This window comes from Megascapheus bottae, chromosome 17, assembly GCF_031878675.1.
Source record: "Megascapheus bottae isolate mThoBot1 chromosome 17, mThoBot2.hap1, whole genome shotgun sequence".
Lineage (NCBI taxonomy): Eukaryota > Metazoa > Chordata > Mammalia > Rodentia > Geomyidae > Megascapheus > Megascapheus bottae.
The window spans coordinates 50,148,057-50,169,257 of record NC_143525.1 but is presented as its reverse complement, the minus strand read 5'-3'; the positions used below and the strand labels follow the sequence as shown (position 1 = coordinate 50,169,257).

Genomic DNA, 21,201 nt, shown 5'->3' with positions numbered 1-21,201 from the left:
ACCAGCTGGGCAAAATGCTCGCAAGATCCCACGTCAACCAACAGCTAGGCACAGAAATGCACATCCATTATCACAGCTATGTGGACGCTCCTCACTCCCCTCTCTGAACCAACCTCTCCCCTCAGTCGGGGTCATGTTAGTCAGAGAGGACTGGGGTGTGGCTGAAGTAAGGCATCCTGCCTAGCAAGTGAGAAGCCAGGGTTCAATACCTGGCGCCACATAAAGAAGTCACAGAACATCACAAGACTTCCAAACAGAAGCACCCATCCCATGCCCCTACCCCTCCAAAGCAACCTCGTGGAACCTGATCATGATTTCCTGATTTCCCAGGGTAGGCCCTTTCTCTTCTTGCACTCTCAGCTCTGCTCCCCTTGCTCGAGCCTTCCAATAGTTATGCCATCTTTGCCTTAAATTAATATTCTGTGGTTTTCAGTTTAGCCATGGACACGTTGGGTGTACCAAACTAACATCTTTAGTAGTGTTCTTTCTGGAGCTTTCCTGGATTGTGTGGATTGTTTAATTACCACCTACTTCCCAAAAGCATCATCCACAAATACAAATCCACATACTTACTCATCAACCGCTCTTTCTCCTTTCTCAGCCACCCACTGTAAAATCCCACCTAGGTAGAAGAACAGAATGGAAGAGTTCTCTTTGTAGATAGCAAATGGCCCCAGGAAAGGAGCCTGCAGGGACTGTGGGCAATGATGAAGGGTGGAGGTTCTGTCATCCTGTCACTGGAGCCCAAGAATGAGATAGAATCGCTAAAAAAAAACTCCCCCAGTCTGTCAAAAGAAATTCAATGAACCACACAGAGGAGAAAGCCAAGGAAATCCACATCCAGACACTTCATAATCACCTTGCTAAACAAGAGTCATTTCACACATAGATCAGATCAGTGATAGGAAGCTCTGGGCTTGCTACCAATGTGAAAACAGAGAAGATGCATCAAGGCCGTCAGAATTCTCCAGGAAAACAATTGAAGTCAAATATTCAACTCTGAGAGAAGAAAACTGAGACATCTATGCATATGGAAATGTACACAAAATCTAGTGTTTCCTGTTCCTTTTCTTGGAAAATAAGCCACAGAAGAAAACAACAAAGGCACAGGAAACAGAAGGAATGAAGAGTATTGGCTCTGAGGTCCCAAGTCCCAGGTCTAGAGACAGGAGTCCCACAGGAGCACAGAGTGTCTAAAACAACTACAAAAAGAAGGAAATGGATTATTTGAGAACTGTGAAGCTTTCTGAAGATCTACTACTTTAATGCCTGCAGGAAAGCAGACTCATCATAGGTTCACAGAAATTTTAGAAACAGCTAGAAATATATAACTACTGGAAAATAAACGTTTACAATTCAAGGAACCAACCAGAAAACACAGCAGATGGGGACGGTGGGCTTTTCTTAACATGGCATTTAGTACTATTTAATTTTCTAGCTATGTGTGTTACTTTGCCTTTAAAAAAAAACTGTACACTGGGGCCGGGAGTTTGGCCTAGTGGTAGAGTGCTTGCCTAGCATTCATGAAGACCCGGGTTCGATTCCTCGGTACCACATACAAAGAAAAAAGCCAGAAGTGGTGCTGAGGCTCAAGTGGTAGAGCTCTAGCCTTGAGAAAGTCCAAGGACAGCGCTTAGGCCCTGAGCCCAAGCCCAGGACTGGCAAAAAAAAAAAAATTGTACTCCTGTAAGGGACCTTTACCCACAGGTATGTCCAAGTTGTCAGGGGCTTTTCAACTCACAAGTGGTAGGCCCTCCCCTTTTGAACACTAACCCATAACACTCTGGCTGGGGCAAAGTGGTCATATGTGCCCTGCCCATGCTCCCACTCAGATCAGACACAAAGCAGAACTGGAATCTGAGCTGCCAAGAGTACTGGGGATGCAGGCCTCAGGAGGGGACACGTCTGGGCTTCTGGGCTACTGGAAACTTACTTTGGGACTGCTTTCTAAAGTATGATCAGCTGGTTAAACTTGCCTACCTATATACTGGGTTAGGTGCAATTTTCTCGGTATGGGTATGCTTCAATGAAGATTTTAAAATCAAAAGAAAACATAGAACTCATTGTTCAAAGAATCTTTGTACTTCTTTGTGCCTTGAATTTAGTAGACACTTAGCAAACATTTGTTAATTGACTTATTAACTGAGTAATGCCTACTAGATTGAGTGTAAATTCTCTGTATGCCTTTCAAGGATTCTGCCACTAATTAGTTAGATAACCTTGAGTGACTAGTTTTTGATTGAGAAAATAAATATGGCAGAAGGGCTACTTTGAAATTATAAATGGCTCTTAATGCCGGTATTTCATTAACCATAATATCGTCACTATGCATTTTATAATTAGTAGTATATAAAGTAAAGGGCCTATCTCCTTACTGAGCTCAAGGACACAGCCAGGGGCCACACAGAAGCACTGAGCAGGACCCCCCTAGCCAGCCCAAGGACCTGTAGCCCTCGTGTTACAATATAAGATACTGGGCTCCTAAGGAAGAAGCAGAAAATTTACAGGAACCAGATGGTCCTGTCCAATCCACTAAGCTTCTCACTCCACAGAATTAAGTTCTTGTGCTGTCTTCTGCTGACACAGAAGGAGTCAGCATGTGGGGAGAAGCAGAAAATCTACAGGAACCATCTTCTACCAGCTGGTCCCGTCCAACTCACTAAGCTTCTTGCTCCACATGTCTACAGCCAAATTAAATCCCCATGCTGTGTTCTACCATTACAGAAAAGTCAGGAAGTGGATAGATTTCCAACAGACTTTAGGGAATGTCTGAGATGCCCTGCTTCAAATCAGGGGGCTCACAGCTCATATACAAGGGAAGAAGATCCCAGCAATAGCCCACCCTCCCTCAAAAGGGGAACAGGGTTACTTACCCTCAGCCTCCAGCACAGTGGCACAGAGAATACAAGGTTCTGAACGAGCACCCAGGGGCAAAGATTCCCGAAACAGTCCAGAGCTGTTGCCAGAGCACAGGCAGCCAAGACCCCTCGCTTTCCTGCTCCTGCTGCACTCCTGCCACCTGCGTGCCAGCGCTGAATGAGCCCAGGACACCCAAGGGTAATCCTCTACTGGCTCTCACTCACTGGCTCAACTGCAACCTAAACTTGCAGAGCAAAAGCACCACTCATTGCTCTTCTGTTACAGCACTGTACTTAACATGCACTTTTCCACATGAGCACTGCTCATCAACCTATCTGCTGATCAGACTGAAACCCAGGTCAATGGCAGGACATGTGTGAGTGCTCTGTAGTTACCAGGTGTGCCAATGGCAGCATCGCTATCTTAGATCATCCGTACAGGATTGAACTCAGGGCCTGGACACTGTCCTTGAGCATTTTGCTCAAGGCTAATAATGCTCTACCACTGCAGCCATAACTCCACTTCAGTCTTTCTGATGCTTAATTGGAGACACGTATCATGGAGTTTCCCACCGGGGCTGGCTTAGAACTGCGATCCTTAGATCTTAGCCTCCTAAGTAGGATCCCAGGCATGAGCCAGCTGGTGCCTAGCTTTGCACAGGGTGTCTCAATGATCATAGGTGCATTGAAGAGAGAAGAAATGCTCTATCCAAGAAATAAGGAAAAAACAAAGTAGCTTCCAAAGAATTCCTTAGGGAAATAGTATTGCCATGCATCTGACACATACCCTTAGCATTCATTCTTGTCTTGTCTGATACACACCTATCACTTGCTTGCACACAAGAAATTTTGCCAGGCTCTGGTGGCTCATGCCTATAATCCTAGCTATTCAGGAGGCATTTTTTTTCTTTCTTTCTTTCTTTTTTTTTTGGGGGGGGGGTGAGAAGGACTTGAACGCTGGGCCTGGGTTTTGTCCCTGAGCTCTTCATCTCAGGGCTACAGCCCTACCTCTTGAGCTATAGCACCACTTCCAAACCTGTGTAGAAAAGCCTGTGAGACTGCTCTAAAAAATAAACATTGGGGGCCGGGAGTTTGGCCTAGTGGTAGAGTGCTTGCCTAGCATGAATGAAGACCCAGGTTCAATTCCTTGGTACCACATATGTAGAAAAAGCCAGAAGTGGTGCTGAGGCTCAAGTGGTAGAGTTCTAGCCTTGAGAAAAATCCAAGGACAGTGCTCAGGCCCTGCGCTTAAGCCCAGGACTGGCAAAAAATAAAATAAAATAAATATTGGCAAGTAGAACTGTATGTAACTCAAATGGTACTACACTAGCCAAAAAAAAAAAAAAAAAAAAAGATTAAGAACAGTGTCTATGCCAGGTGTCAGTGGCTCACTCCTGTAATCCTAGCTACTCAGGAGACTGAGATCCAAGGATCTTGGTTCAAAGCCAGCCCAGACACAAAAAGTCCATGAGACTTTTATCTCCAATTAAACACCAGAAAACTGGAAGTAGCACTGTTGCTCGAGTGGTAGAGCAGTAGCCCTGAGCTGAAGAGCTCAGGGACAGCAACCAGGCCGAATTCACATCCCATGACTGACCAAAAACAAACAACTAAACATATTCTTGGGCATTTATCCAAAAGATCATAAATCAGGACACAGTAAAGCCATCTGCACAAACATGATCACTGCTGCACTATCCACATGGAAACAGCCCAGATGCTCCTTAGTAGATGAATGGATCAAAAAAAAAAAAAGTGATATGTATGCACACAATGGAATTTTACTCATCCATTAGGAAGGATGACATTACATAATTTGCATAATTACATAATAAACTGATAGACTGAGAAAACACTAGGTTAAATGAAATCAAGCCCAGAAAAAGAAAGAACACATACATGGAAGGTATAACTAATTTATAAATGTACACACAGACATGTATGAGACTGTACATAAGTGCACACAAATGCGTTACCCAAAATATGGTATTTGCAGGGGAGAATTCATGGTATATTTCCTTAGAAAAACTAACTCATAGCCTAAAAAATGATTGCCAGGAAACTGGAACTCGCCAATGGGGGAAGTAAAGGAATGGCTCCATTCTGACTACCAAAGTGCCTGATGGTATATAAAGTGTGAGCCCATCACCTCTCCAACTGTGTCTCAACTCTCCATCTTAAGTTACAGCTCATCACTATGGGCTGGGCTAGCCAAGCCTTGCTGGAAATGCAGACATCCCTCCTTGTACCCCCAAAGCTGGTAGCAGGGCTGGCAAGAAGATGCTGGCTTCAGGGTGAAGAGAATAATGCTGGCCTGGAATAAGTTGTCATTGTCCATGCTCAGGGCCAACAAGGAAAGTGCAGAGGGGTGACCTGTATGTCACGCTGACCCCAGGCAGTGGGATGGAGAGTGGACAGGAAGAGAAGTGGTTCACCAGGGAGCAAATCTAATAGAGACATCACATGCCCTCACCACTGGAGCAGGACAAAGAAGTCTCTTGAATTTCCAATGGGAAGCCTGAGTACAAACCACAGTTCTTATCTAGACAGATGCAGACATATAGACAAAAGCCTGCACACAGACAAGCATGCACGCATATACCATAGGCATGGGCAGCGTGCATTGCTGTGAAACAACACATCCGTTTTGATGAGAATTCCTTGGCTTCTGAACACTGTATTTCAGCAAAAGAAACTATGCTCTTTGAGCCCCAAAATGGACTGACTACAAATAGGACAGGAAAAAAGCTGGGAGAGAAAGCAAAGAAATGCTCAGTAGATGATGGAGGCAAAAGCCCACCGTGGCTGCCTGCTGGCTAGATGGGAGCCCAGCATAGCCCCCATGGGGCAAACATGGAAGTGTACCTTCAAAATATGTAAGCTGTGGGCTGAGGGGGAGCTCAGTGATGGTGGGCGTGGCTAGCATGGTTAGAAATGGCCAGGAAAATGAACACGTCCAGAGTACCTGAAAGCTGACTCCAAGAGAGGCCAGATCCCAAGGCAGTCCAGCAGGTGCAGGCTCCATTAGTAGCTATGCTCTGAACCTCGGGCCTTGGAAAAGGAAACCCACTCACACAACCTAACCCGGCGGCAAGAACACTGCAGCGAGTGTCTAACAGCACTCTCCTGCCAGCCCACTGCCAAAATGACCTGGAGAACAGGTGGCAATCTTCAAAAGTCAAGAGAAGGCGGAGGACCTGTCACAGGGAAAGAAAAGCGAACGAAGGTTCTGATGCAAGTGAAAGTATCGACACTCCACCTCTACAGAGAAGACAGATGTGACTATGAGCCTGTGATCCCAGCAGAAAATGGAAAGCATGAAATGGGATGCCAGCTCAGGCACACACTGGGAAGCAAGACCCCATCTCAAAAATTATTAGCAAGGGCTGGAGCATAGCCTAGTGAGCCTAGTGGTAGAGTCCTGGCCTAGCATGCACGAAGCCTTGGGTTCGATTTCCCAGAACCACATACACAGAAAAAGCCAGAAGAAAAGTGGGTAACAGTGAAATGGTTAAGAATAAAAATGGGAAAAAAAAATTTTCAAAGCATCTCAGACTACTATCGGCAATATATAAAGAAATCCACAACAGAATTCTTTAAGCAACTAATCCAACTCAAAAAAGACTCAAGGCCTGAGGAGATATTTATCCACTACAAATATACTAGTGGGTATATCCAGAAAAAGATGGCTGACCTCAGTCACTTGGACAATGCAAATTAAACCACAATAAGGTATCATCTCACACCCCTTACGATAGTTGCAGTCAAAAACCCAAAAGAGCCAGGCACAGGGGACTTTTTTTTTTTTTTGGCCAGTCCCAAGGCTTGAACTCTGGGACTCTGGGCCCGGGTGCACAAAGCTACCATTCTACCCCTTGAGCCACAGCACCACTGCCAGTTTTCTGGTGGCCAATTGGAGATAAGAGCCTTGGTGCTAGGGCTGGCTTTGTACCATGATGCTCAGATTTCGGCCTCCTGAGTAGCTAAGATTACAGCAAAATGTTTCAGGAAGGGCCGGGAGTTTGACCTAGTGGTAGAGTGCTTGACTAGCGTGCACGATGACCCAGGTTTGATTCCTCGGTACCATATACATAGAAAAAAGCCCGAAGTGGTGCTGTGGCTCAAGTGGTAGAGTTCTAGCCTTGAAAAAGACCAGTGCTCAGGCCCTGAGCTCAAAGCCCACAACTGGCCCAAAACAGAAAAAAGTTTCAGGGACAGTGCCCAGGCCATGAATTCAAGCCCCACAACTCCTCCCCTCCCCCGACACACACAGCAGGAAAAAAATCCAAAGCAAGGGAAGGGGGTAACTGAGGGAGGAAATGTTCTTATTACCTGATAACCCCTTTATAAAATACCTTATTAATAACAATACAATTATATTTGAAACACACAAACACACATACACACACACACACACACACACACACACACAGTAATAAGGTGCTGTCAAAGATGTGCACTGCTGGGGAGGAGGAGGGCAGTAGCCGCTCAAAGACCAGAGGTAGAAATGTGCAGGTAAGGTGTGTCCTGTACATACCTAGGAAGTAAATAAGACTCTTATCTCAAAAGGTGGAAAGAAGAGAGGATGGAGAGGGAGAAGTCAAGGGAGGGAAGGGAAGGACAAGAGTGAGAAGTAAGGGTAAGGAAGGGGGCAGAAGGGTCAGCAGGGGAAGAGAGGGGAACAGGGTGGAAGAGAGAAGTCTAAATCTGCAACTCTGCCACTTACAGAACAGCCTAGGGCAGAATCCTCCTCTCCAGGTATAGGTTTATCAGCTTAAAATGGAAATTAGTAACAGAGCTTACCCCCAGGGTTTCTGGGGAGGTCAAATGAGTTAATAAGTAAAGTGCTGCCAGCACCCCCGCTGGGAGCACTCATTGGAGAGCACTCACAAGACACTACTGTACAGTATGTGGAACTTTGCTGGAAATGGCTCAGTTCACTTTTGCTAAAAATATATTTGCAAGTCGAGACCAGCCATTCAAATTTTTTAAGTGCATGTGCCATATTTGGGGTAAATTTAAATGGAAAAAATATAGATTCCCCAGTAGTCATTATTTTGTCACTTTTCCCTGAAGACCTTTTTCTACTACAAGAATTAACACGTCTAAGATATAAGAATTAACACATCTAAGATTTTATATGTTGGAATTTATAAAACCTTAGACGTGTTAATTCTTATATTAATTTTATATCTTCAAAGATATAAAATCCTCAGATTTCCACCAGCAGGCCACTGGTAGAAGGGGCTGGCACTTACCGATCCAGCATTCCAAGCGTGCACAGGGTGTGGTCTTCACCACGTCTGGAGGGTCCACACCAACGTTCAGGCACAGAACTAGGGCCACACTGACTGTCTTCATCTGGAAGCACAACAGAAAGATGCAATTAGTTCATCACGGACTCGCAGAGCATCCAACGCCGCGCCCAGCTCTTCCCAGCCGGCCCTCAGGCCACTCACTTGCACTGTCACCCACACCTAGAGAGACGTACACACACGCGTGCGTGCACACACACACACTCACCCCAAAAGCACCCATGTACTTGATGCATTCTGTTAATGCCTTTCAAAAGCCAGATCCTCGCAATTATTTACAACGCCACACTACCTGAGGAAAACGGTCATGGCAGATTTGATTCTGCCTGCTTCTTCATGGGGAAACTGAGTATTCTTTCCAGTATGCATCCACTATTTGCATCATCTTTGGTAAATTATCCGTTCACTTATGTGCTGGCACTGGTGATGGCATTATTACTCATTCTGTACAGATGAAGGACCTCGATCACATTATGTCATTCATTACAAGTCTCTCATCTAACTCCTTTCTGCTCCTGGCTCGCCTACACACTGGGCTCCTCATCGGATCTGCCTTCCTCCATCCTGCTCCTTTCCCAGAGCTCCAATCTCAACCCAGGAAATCTGGTAGGCAGCCTTCACTGCTTCATTCGGTCAACAAACACTTACGAAGTACCTACTAGATGCCAATCACGATGCAAAGGTAGTAGGGGTCTGCTGGGGATGCAATGGTAAATCAAAGATAAAAGTCCCATAGCGGGCCAGGAGTTTGGCCTAGTAGTAGAGTGCTTGCCTAGCATGCTCAAAGCCCTGGGTTTGATTCCTTGGTACCACATACTAGAAAAAAGCTGGAAGTGGTGTTGTGGCTCAAGTGGCAGAGCGCTAGCCCTGAGCAAAAAGTGTCCAAGGACAGTGCCCAGGTCCCTGAGGTCAAGCCCCAGGGCTGGCCCAAAAAAAAAAAAAAAAAAAAAAAAAGCCCCACAGGGCTGGTCACCAGTAGCTCACACCTGCAAATCTAGCTACAAGAGAGACCAAAGGAGCAAAATTTCCAGCTCAGTCCAGGCAAAATATTTACAGGGCCCCATCTCAACAGAAAAAGACTGGACATGGTGGCATGCCATCTCAGTTATAACTGAACACATTATGCTTTCAGTTTTTTGGTTTCTGTTTTTTTTTTTTTTTTTTTTTTTAGACGAAAGATCGCACTCTTTTTTTGTGGGGCAGGTGTGGCCTGGCACTGCATCCCTCTCACTGCTGGCCCCTGCCCAACTAGAGTCACAGGCAGGCACCACAATGTCCAACTATTTATTTGTTAAGATGAAGTCTCACAATCCTCTCCATTCCCAACTCCTCAGCAGCTGGGATTACAAGCATGAGCCACCACACTTGGCCTCAACAGCTAACTCATTTTAAGAATAATCTTTACAGTGTCAAGATAAGCATCTCTTGCAGCACAGAATTTAAGGTTCTGCAGGAAAAGGTAGTCTTGTATACAGTCCTTTCTCTCCCATCATGGAAATTCTCTCTATTTATGCCTCCAAAATATGAAGAAAAGAGCAAGACCATAGTTCAGAACCTTCTCTCTATGAATTTAAAAAGAGACTTTAAAACAAGTCTCTTCACTCACTGTCAGGAAATCAGAGAACAAAAACAGTCATCTTGCTGGGCCTGGTAGCTCATGTCTGTAATCCTCGCTACTGAAGAGGCTGCCAGTTGAGGATCCACCTCAAAGCCAAATGAAAGAACATGAGACTCTTCAAAAAAAACACTAAAAATCAGAAAGTGGTGCTGTGTTTCAAGGGTAAGGTGGTAGCCTTGAGCTGCAAGAGCTCAGGGACAGCATCCAGACCCAGAGTTCAAGCCCCACAACTGACCCCCACCCCACCCCCAAAAAAGTCATCTTTTCTAGTCATCTTCCCAATAGGAGACCAGAGCCAATAATTCACAGAGCTGAATGACTGTTTTATTGCAGATTCAGCCTCTGAGGACCAAAACAAGAGTTTCATAGACCCATTTCTGCACCTTTTTCTATCTTCCTGAAGCCTGCTGACATCTGCCAAGGCAGTTTTCAGCCAGTGTGTTCCTTGGCCTCTGTAACATGGACCCAGGTTTCAATGAGGCACTGAGGCCAGCCCTGGAGGAAGTTCCAGGTGGCTCCTTGAGGAAAAATGCAAGAAGCCCAGTCCCCACAGGGGCCTCCATGGAGAACACAATCAACACAGTATCTTCCTCAGCTCAGGTACTCAAGGACAACTGCAGTCACTGAATACAGTACTACATGGAACACTCCATGTAAAACAGCAGCTTCATGAGCTCCAACTACATGCATTCTGAGCAGAGTGATGGAATCTCCACCCTGTGAATCGAGTGTTCCTTCACTGTATGCGCTGCCTGCTTGTTAACCACTTCATGGCCATCTGGATGACTAGATCCGCCCTTTGCCTGTATTCAGGGATCCTTATTTTACTCGACAGTGGCCCCAAAGCTCCAGAATAGTGACCAGCCATGTGGCTATACCAAAGAAAAGCTATGCAGTACTTCCTCTGAGTGACCTTCTGGAGAGTGCTCTTTACTTCACTCCTGATACTGTTGTTCACCTCTTACTTGCCCAACTTATAGTTATGTCTTTCCATGGGTATGTACGCATATTCGCATGCACATATGTACATATGTTTGCACTTATGCACGCACTGCGCCTGCAGTTTCGGGCATCCACTGGGCATCTCAGCACACAATTGGGGTGGGGGGATGCTACACACCATCCACCCAAGTCAGCACTGCGGCCCTTCCCCCACTGGGTTCTCTCTCACATGGTCCAGGGGAAGGAACAAGCCCAAGGGATACTTGAACAACACCTACCCACTGGTCCTCAGCCCGGTTCTCTAGCTGATGCTGGGATAGCAGCCTGGGATGCGATCTCCCACCCCCTTGGAGGAAGGACCAGGCTTAGGCCTGCTCGGCAACTTCCCATATGACTGTCCCATCCCCTCTCCCCCCCAGCCCACCCCCAGAAAGCTCACAGCCAGGGTCTGCAATATATGATGGGCAAAGGCTTCTGCCTACCAGTGCCTGGTCCTAAGAACGGGATCTGGGCCCCTCATGCTCCCTGTGAAGTGGTGGTATTCACACTGTACCCAGCACAGAGCAGTGAGTAGAAGCTGGAGCCCACCCCGCCCAGAGGGAAGACTGGCACTACTATGGCACTACCATAGCTGCACTTGCTTTTCCTGTCACAGTCAGGGAGCAACAAGCACAGAGAAGCATTCACCACAACGCTAATAAAACATTCTCCATGAAATAAGTTCAGAGCTAACTATAATTGGGGGCGGGGGGTAGAGGCGGGGGTAATGTGTGAAGATCTCTGAATCCCCTAGATGAAAGCACACTAACAGAAGCCCAACAGTGACTCTTTAGGCCTGTGAGTTGCCTCAAGGCCTGGCTCTGTGCCTAGCAAGCTATCCTGGGCACAGCAGCTTCTCCTGAGTGCACAGCAGGCCCAGCTCTCAAGGGAAAACAGGAAAGCAGCAACCCCACTGATGAAGTCACAAGAGAAAGGGACTCCCGCTTATGCCACACAAACCACACATCAGGTATCAGACTTTCCACAAAAATAAGAAGAGAAAAAACCAATAATCATAAAGTACAAACATGATTTCATGTAATGCCAAGCTAAAAATTATATAACTGGGCACAAGATTTATACTAAATATCCCTGATCCATCAAATACAGATTGGCATGATTTCAAATGTGCTAAGTTTATATAGCTAGAAAGACCTCTTCCCCAAAACTCTAAATTAATCATTTTTAATGATAGTGACAGAATTGTTTAATGTAAGGGCAATGAAATTTAATTTACCCAAACTGCAATGCATAAGAGAACTGTTCTAGATATTAAATACTTCTTCTCCAATGCAATGTAACATAAGATGACGTAGCTGTATCTACAGAGGTTAATCTGAAAACAATATTATTTTGAAAAACTATAAAACTTTGTGTGGTGGTGCCTGGCTTGGACTTGTCCATCAATTTCAACTCCTCCACAAGCAAGTGAGAGGAGGGCTGGGCGGAGTTCTTAGGCACCAAGGGTCTCCTTGTCTTGAAGTGCGACTTCATGACTGACCCACCTACCACCAAGTACCCTGGTGGGCTAGGCGAGATCCTTAGAATTCTGGCCCCCAATCAAAAGCCTAAAGGACAACTTGTATTCTAGGTGAAAGGGGTTGGGATTGTGAAACAGCAATTTCCCTTAAGAGTTCTCCGATGCCAAAAGTGTTGTGAAAGTCAGAAAAGGCCATTCTAAAGCCAGGCCCGGTGGCTCACTCAGCCACTAGAAAACCAGAAGTGGTGTTGTAGCTCAAAGAGTAGGGCCGTAGCCTTGAGATAAATAGCTCAGGGACAATGCCCAAGCCTGGAGTTCAAGCCTCACAACAAAAAGAAGACGGTTCTAGTCTATATACCACATCTCAGAGGAAAGTCTGAAAACAGGAAGGTCTGAAAAAGCACATATATTCCAAAGTACTAATGGTCTCATGACTTAAAAAATGCAAAGATTCCATCTCGCACATAAAGATTACTGACAGCCTTATGCTTTTTGGCTCATGCTACAAAGTTTGCCCCCAAATGAACTATGGGGCAAACGTCTCCGGGCTCTAGGGTAATGGAACTGCACTAAGGGCTTGCGCACCAAGCTGCACCCAGATGTGCATGCCACTTCCTGCTAGAAGCAGCAGCGCCGTCACTATCCAACCATCTCAAAAACTATCTCTCTTTACTGGTGACATAAACTTTTATTTTTGGTGGGGGAGAGGTGGTTGTGGGGCTTGAACTCTGGGCCTGGGCACTGTTCTTGAGCTCTTCAGCTCAAAGTGAGTACCCCACTACTTGAGCCACAGTGCCACTTCCGGTTTTCTGGTGGTTCTTGGAAGATAACAGTCTCACGGATTTTCATGCCCAGGCTGGCTTTCAGCCATGATCCTCAGATCTCAGCCTCCTGAGCTGCCAGGATTCCAGGTGTGAACTACAAGGTGCCTGGCAAAAATGTATTTGTTAAAGGGCATGGGTGACCAAGTAGCCCAACAAAACTTGAATAAAGCCTCACAGGCTGCGATGCCATGCCATCTTTGTTGCTACTGGGAAGGGCTGAAGAACAGCTGGTGATTCACTGTGCATGCTCAGCTGTGTAGTTACTGCAGTCTGCTCCTGTATTGACTGTGCTTCACACAGACACAGGCGAGCAGGCAGGCACAGGCAGGTACAGGCAGGCACACAGGCATGCAGACAGGCACAGGCATGAAGACACACTGGCATGCAGACAGGCACAGGTATGCGGACACAGGCAGGCAGGCACAGGCATGCAGACACAAGCAGGCAGGCACACAAGCATGCAGACACAGGCATGCAGACACAGGCAGGCACACAGGCATACAGACACAGGCATGCAGACACAGACACAGGCAGGCAGACACAGACACAGGCAGGCAGACACAGACACAGGCAGGCAGACACAGGCACAGGCAGGCAGGCACAGGCAGGAAGACACAGGCAGGCAGACACAGGCAGGCAGACACAGGCAGGCGCCAGCCTAGGGACCCCCACTTCCATAGCTCCCCACTCCCAGGAGTGCTCGTTAGGGTTTGGAGCATCAAGAACAACTTGGCAGAGCTAAGACTACGAGAATGCATAATTTATGAAGTCGGAAATGAGAACATACAGTGAAGGGGAGAGAGGAGGGGAGGTGGGAATAAAAGCCACCTCCTACCCCAGGGAAACAGTGAGCCTTCCAGGAAGCTGAATGTCTACACCAAACATGTGACACAAAAGCAAGGTCACCATGGGACCTGGGTGTCAGCGGCAGAGAGACTCCAGTCTTTTCATATCCCTTTCTTCCTTTCAATGGGACAGGAATGAAAGGAGAGACTGAAATTTACGACCTCCATTTGTTACTTTGAGTCAGAGCCTAATTTAGGTTTAATTGGACTTTGTTTTTTTAAGGCCAAATTCTACCTATATTTCAGTGCTTTTAGAATTTACTTCCATCCCTGCAAAAATACCCTAAGAGAAAGGAAAAGATGAGATAAATCTTCAACATCAAGGCAGGGGCCTCACTCACCTCTGTGCCCTTTCAAATATGTGCCCTACCTCCTGTTTCTCATGCTTCCCGTGGGCACAGATGTTCGGACTCAGTTCCACACCTGACAAGACCACTGCCCTCCACACTGTAGGAAAGCAGCTGCCCTGGCAAGCCCCCCGCCCGTCGGCAAGTGTTTAGCCACTGCTCTCCAGGACAGGTCCGCCCACTGCCACAGAAGCTAGGCACTGTCCCTTGGGGTCTAGCGCCAGTCCTCCAAGCAATCCTTGGACACATTCCTTTGTGTTTCCCCTAGCAGGAATGAATATTGCCTCCTACATAAGAAAAATGGCTTAGCAAACCTCACCTTAGCGTAACAATGTGAGAAGCTCCCCCACCCCCCCCCAACCATACCACATCTGGATTGCTCTGAGGAATTCCAAATGAGAAATTATGACTGGACAGGGCCAAAGGTGGAAGGGATTATAAACAGGAAATTACAAATGGTGATAAAAGAACAGCACACTGGAATATCCTTTGGGGATTATCACCACTAAACCAAGCTGATAGCAGACCACAGTGTACAAGCAAATCCATGCCCAGAACTGAACAGACAGGGCAGTGTGACTCTAGCGACGGCTGCAGAGATTCTCACTGCCACCCAAGACTCGAGCCCTCAGACGAGCCCGACAGCCAACTCTTCGCTGGGCACACTTCTTCCTGGCATTCTTGCAACTCTAATGGCCCAAGATACTCTTTAACATGCTACTCAATCTAACCTCAGAAGGTGTTGAAAAACACAGGAAATAAAGAAGGGCTGCGAACCTGAGAATGTTTCAGCAAGAACAACCAAGCATAAAACCAAATGTTGCTAAAGGGGCCACAAAGATAATTCATAACAAGAACATCTTTCCTGATAGAGTGGATTAAAAAGAAAAATCCAAGCAGAGTCCCCCAAACCTCTAAAGATGTTTTTATTGCTTTTCTTTGAACATGAAACTATTTCAAAAATTGCATTCTCGGGCTGTGAGTTTGGCCTAGTGGTAGAGTGCTTGCCTAGCATGCATGAAGACCCGGATTCGATTCCTTGGTACCACATATTCAGAAAAAGCCAGAAGTGATGCTGAGGCTCAAGTGGTAGAGCTCTAGCCTTGAGAAAAATCCAAGGACAGTGCTCAGGCCCTGAGCCTAAGCCCAGAACTGGCAAAAAAAAAAAAAATTGCATTCTCAGGAACAAAGGCAGGCACCACACATCCTCAGCCATGGCAGGCCCTCAGACTTGCTTGTATTGAAACTCAAGGCCTGGTACCCTGGCTGACAGAAAGGGCAGAGTATCGGGCATTTTCAGAATCAAGAGACCTTCCACAAATGCAGAAGGAAACTCCATACTCCTCCAGGATTCTGGGACAGGAAGTCCACTCAGTGAAGCCCTCCTGGGTGCAGAGAAGTGGAGTTTACCCTCTGACCCGCCATTTATCCAAAACACGGGCACAGTGAATCACACTGGTTCTTGAATATGTCCGTATGTGAATGTTAGTACACATTAAATCTGAACATCTTTTTAGGCCAATCCTGGAACCTGAACTCGGTCTGGGAACTGCCTCTGAGTGTTGCTATTCAAAGCTGGTGTTCTACCACTTCAGCCACAGCTCCGCTTTTAGCTTTTTGGGTAGTTAACTTGAGATGGAGTTTCATGGGCTTTCTTCCTGTGCTGACTTTGAACAGCAATCCTCAGGCCTCAGCCTCCTGCGTGTACTGCTGGTGTGAGGGATTCAGCTCAGTGGCTTGAGCCAGGTCCGGAGCCCAGCCCAGGGGAGGGGGCTGGCCCATCACTACACGTAGCTTTTTGAAGTGATGGAAAGGCTGAGGGTGAATGGAATGGGCAGCGAATGTGAGGCACTGTAACAATGCAACTGTCCCCCAATCAAGGCAAAGCAACAAATAAATAGCAGATAAACCAAGAAATAAAATGAACTACTTAAATTCACAACATAACACTAACTGATGCTTCCTCTGGAAGCTTCCAGCAGAATGGTCAGTACCCCTCCTAAACAAATACTACTCATGCTCTGCTCTGCCCAACATAAAGATGGCACTAGTGGCTCATATCTATAACCCTACCCTGGAGGCTGAGACCAGGAGAATTGGGGTTCAAAGCCAACCCAGACAAGAAAGGCTGAGACCCCCATCTTCAGTTAAGCAGCAAAAGGCCGGACAGACTGATTATGTAGCTCAAGTGATATAGAATGCCAAGCTGTCAGCAAGCGGAGGAAGAGCATGAGGCCCTGATTTTTGGCACCAGCAAGTGGCTTTCTGAAAGCTTCTTCACCAAGCCTGCCACACTGTGAGCCCATAATCTCCACAGCAACCCTTGCTGTGCCTCAGGGCCTCCATCTCACCAGTAAGAAGAACCACTGTCCTCCCTGGGGAGACTCCTGCAATAACTGACCATATTATGTTGGGAAGGTAAGTAAAGTAAACCCCACCTGCCAGCGAAGGGGAGAGAAAGACAGAGCTGCGAGGAGTGGGCCAGCACTGCAGGGCCCAGGCATGGTGACTCTAGCCTCTGTGCCGGACAGCGCACCAAACAGTATAACATTCAAGCCAACGGGGGACTTGACCTCCTATATCAAAGGAAGCAGCGCTTAGCAACCCTAATCTTGGGACAATTTTCTGCTTTTGTGGCTCTTTCATCTAGACTATTTTGTTTAATGACTATTATCTAGATTTATGACAACTGAGAAAATTACTCTAACCACTTTGGTAGAGCAAATATATTTTATAGGTGCTTAATATTTAATTACAATTCAGTGATGTTCCCACAAATGCAACTATGCCAATATTTAATATCTGCATAAGTTCAGGAAAGTCCAGTTTCTGCCCGTCGTTTAACATAAAATTCTAAAAAGAATTTAAGTCCCCTCCTTTCTCAGCATACTCCCTACCCCACTACAGCTTATCCCCTTCAGTACTGAGTTAAAAACGCTGTCTAAAGCTGATGCCAGTGGCTCACACTTGTAATCCTAGATACTCAGGAGGTTGAGAATCGAGGTTCAAGGCCAGCCTGGGCATGAAAGCCCATGAGACTCTTATCTCCAATGAATCACCAGAAAACAAAGTGGCACTGTGGTCCAAATGGTATAACACTGGCCTTGAGCTGAAGAGCTCAGGGACAGCACCCAGGCCCAGAGTTAAAGCCCCATGACTGACAAAAATAAAATACACATACTAACAATTACTTGAAAAAATTATCACCCTAACTCTGTGTTTGAGAGAGGGACAGCAATCAACAGGACAAGGTAAACTGGAACCTGTGCCATCAACAGCCTAAACTGTGAGAGAGCCACTTTCAGGCACTTCCTGGCAAGAGTCTAGAGCGACAACCACCCTGGAGTCAAGAGCAACTCACAGGCCTCAGCTGTTTGTACCAACCACTGTTCTGCACAACACTTTCCGCTTTCCTTCCTCCTGAGGGTCTACACTTCTGGTACTTGCCAAGTGTGTGGGATGGGGGAGTGGGAAGCGGGGGGCGGGGGGGGGCCGCCGGTGGAGACTGGACCCACATTCCAAGCACCCAACAACATGAACGGGCTTGTGCCAACGTGTAAAGAGCCTCCTTGGGATGTTTGTGGGTTCAGTAATCCCCCCCAGGGACTCCTGTGGACACTTACTACTTACTTATGGCTTGCTAGAGACCTCACCTCACCCACCTGCTCCCCTGGCTCTTCTGTACCCTTTCACCATAACAAAGCACAGCCAAAGATAAAGCCATGGCTCAAGCAGTAAAGTGACTGCCTAGATAGCAAGCCCGCAGCAAACTCCAGGACTTCCAAATAAACAAGCGAGCATGAGTATAGTACAGAGTGCAGTGGGTCCTTGGAGTGAATCATCAAAGCAGGGTTGACAGCACCACACTGGCACAACCCAACAACAGCCAGCTTTCCCCCATCACACCACTGCAAGCTTCCCTACCTACCCACGCCGAGACCAGAGATGGACCTCTCTACTCATGACAGTTTCTGCAGGAGCACACTTGATTACACAGCTAACCCTTTACTAGATGGAAGCTCTTGGGTGAAGAGCCATCCATGTCATGCCTCCTCACCCAGAAACTCAGCATTTTAACACTTCCTTGATAGGCTTCTCTTGACTTGACAGAAAGATAAATGAGATTCTAAATTATTTTCAATTTTACTCAACAGAGTCGGCAGGTCAGATCATCTGGATAAAAGTGAGGAGAAACAAGGGAGGTAGGTGGCAAAGCCAATCTCCATAGTGGCTCCTGCTTTTTACTATCACCAGGGACACCCAAACACATGGACAGAGGGACAGGTGCAGAGCCCCCACTGTGAGGTCACGGCGGACAACCCGAAGCAGTCCACTGCCTTCAGTAATGGCCACAAAACCAGGGGTGAGCAGCCAGTGAGGTCTCAGGAACCAGAGGGCCTCCTGGGCTCCTGGCGCCCCTTCACCATCTACCTCACTCTTCATGAAAAGCAGCACGAGTGGCAGCTGGGTGGCTTGCCTGACTGCTTCCTACTGCAGAAAGAAGCTCATTTTGTATTCCTCTGTTGACTACAGTTTTGTTTTTGTTTTTTTAAACTTGGTCATAGTTTCTGTTCCTTAAAAGAAACAAGGGCCGGGCACCGGTGACTCATACCTGTGAATCCTAGCTACTCAGGAGGCTGAGATCTGAGGATCAAGGTTCAAAGCCAGCCCGAGCACAAAAGAATCTGAGATTCTTATCTCCAATTAACTTCTACAAAATGGGAAGTGGGGCTTGGCTCAAATATAGGGTAGTAGCCTTGAGCTGGAGAGCTCAGGGACAGTGCCCAGGCCGAGTTCAAGCCCCATGACCCAACAAAAAAAGAAAAGAAAAGAAAAGAAACAAGACAGCCAGGTACCAGTGGCTCGAATCTATTTGTAATCCTAGCTACTCAGGAGGCTGAGATCTGAGGATCTGTGTGGTTCGAAGCTAACCTGGGCAGAAATGTCCCCAAAGACTCTTATTGCCAATAAACTTCCCAAAAAAGCCAGAAGTGATGCTGTGGCTCAAGTGGTAGAGCACTAGCCTTGAGCACAGAGACTCAGGAACAGCGCCCAGGCCCTGAGCTCAAGCCCCACAACCAATTACAGAAGAAGAAAAGAAAGACACAAGACGTGCAGTGGATGGCTTCGCCCATCACGTCTCAGCAGAGGCCCAGACAGCTTCTGCAGAACTTGTTCTTCTGACAGTCAACCACTGCTGCTGTACTGGGGTCTGGGCTCTGAGTTCCCTGTAGAGGAAACCAAAGCTGAGCCCAGACACACTCTCCACCTGAAGCCACCTCTTCACAGGAGAATCCTATGCTTAGAGAAGAGAAAGTTTTACCTTTGAAGCCAGTGGGCTCTCTGTCTTTACACCAAGCAGAGTTTATGTGGTACTTTGAATCTTTTACCAGAAGTCTACACTAAATTAGCAGGTTAACACACGTATTTTCCAGTACTAAACTTCTACCACCATCAGGCAAGGGACTCCTCACTCCATGGAACAATGATTCATCTCCTCCAGGTCTACCAAGGAATTTGCTTACTACATGTGGCTGCAGTGGAGGGGGACAAACCCTACATGCCACCTCGAGCCTGGCATATTCTAACTCATGGCTTTGGGGAAGCCCTTCAAATGTCTAGGCATGCTCACCTTGAGGTTCCAGTGTGGCAGCGCCTGCTCCAGCTTCCTGTACAAGCTCCAGGCTCCTAGAGCAAGCGTCCCCTTCCCTGAAGACAAGTCTGGGGATGAGGGTCTACTTGGGCTGAAACCCTCCAAGAGCTGCTCCCAAGGCCTCACCATGCACACAACAGGACTGGGGAAGTGCCTTTCCTGACCTGGCCCACAACCACACAGGTCCAGATTTAAAGGATGGATACAGATACCCCTTAGCCTGTCAGTGCCCTCTGGAAGAGCTCTGCCAGGCCTGTGTGAGCCGAGCGTGCGTGATCTGCTGGAGGCAGTCTCTGCACTGTTCGCTATTGCCTCGCTTTTTACCTCTAAGCCCTTACTTGTAGCAGGAAATCATAGTTCAAGTACATACGCATTACTGTTTGACTCCTGCTTTTCAATTCTGAATGGAAACAGCTTCTAACAGAGTACAAGGTCCATCAGAACACAGGCTGTTTCAAACACCTGAAATGTGAGGAACAGGAGGCTGTCCTGAATCTTGGCTGAAACTCAGCCACTCACTGTCAAATCCCAAACCAGAATAAACAAACCAGTTTCTCAGTGAGCATGACCATGAAACACAAGGACCTCCAGAAACATACTAACAGAACACAGCAGATTGCCTTTTGCAAAGATGAACAATCGCTGGCTCAACACTCTGAGGCATCTTCCAATGGGAATATTACTGCTGGATATAGTGGCTCATGCCTGTAATGCCAGCTACTGGGAGGTAGAGATCTGATGGATGGAGATCCAAGGCCAATCTAGGAATGGCACTAGTGAACCCCTATCGCAATCAATAAACCAGGGCTGGGATTATATCTACAGCAATCCCAGCACTCAAGAGGCCAAGGCAGGAAGACCCAGAATTCAAGGCCAGCCCCGACTACACAGCAAGCTACCAGTCAGCCTAGATTACATAGCCAGACTCTCCACTTTAAAAAAAAAAAAAAGTGGGTATCTATTCCCCATACCTGTAATCCTAGCTACTCAGTAGGCAGAGATCTAACAATTTTTAAAAATTAAAAATAAAATATCACTTCAGTCCAGAAATCAGTTTGTTTTCCCCCTCTACAAAATTCATAATCTTGGAATCCCTCACTACCCACTACCTCTACTACTAAGTACCTGTCAGAGCTTCCATCTGTTCTTCCTATAACACTTCTCTCCCTCAGCGTCACTTGGCTCTCCTTTCCTCGCTCTCTGACCTCTGCTCCAAATGGCACTGTCTGATCTCCAATGGAATCCACTGATTCCGCTTCCTGTCACACACCCCACAGGTG

General features: G+C 46.9%; 1 protein-coding gene across 1 annotated transcript in view; it reads right to left on the bottom strand.

Annotated features, from left to right (window-relative positions):
• The window catches only part of Rptor (regulatory associated protein of MTOR complex 1), a 267,055-nt gene that overhangs the window by 191,900 nt on the left and 53,954 nt on the right, over positions 1-21,201 (bottom strand). Inside the window, exon 2 of the mRNA XM_090351345.1 lies at positions 8,117-8,219. Within this exon, the coding sequence (XP_090207471.1) occupies positions 8,117-8,219 (103 nt within the window). The remainder of the gene's footprint in view (positions 1-8,116; positions 8,220-21,201) is intronic.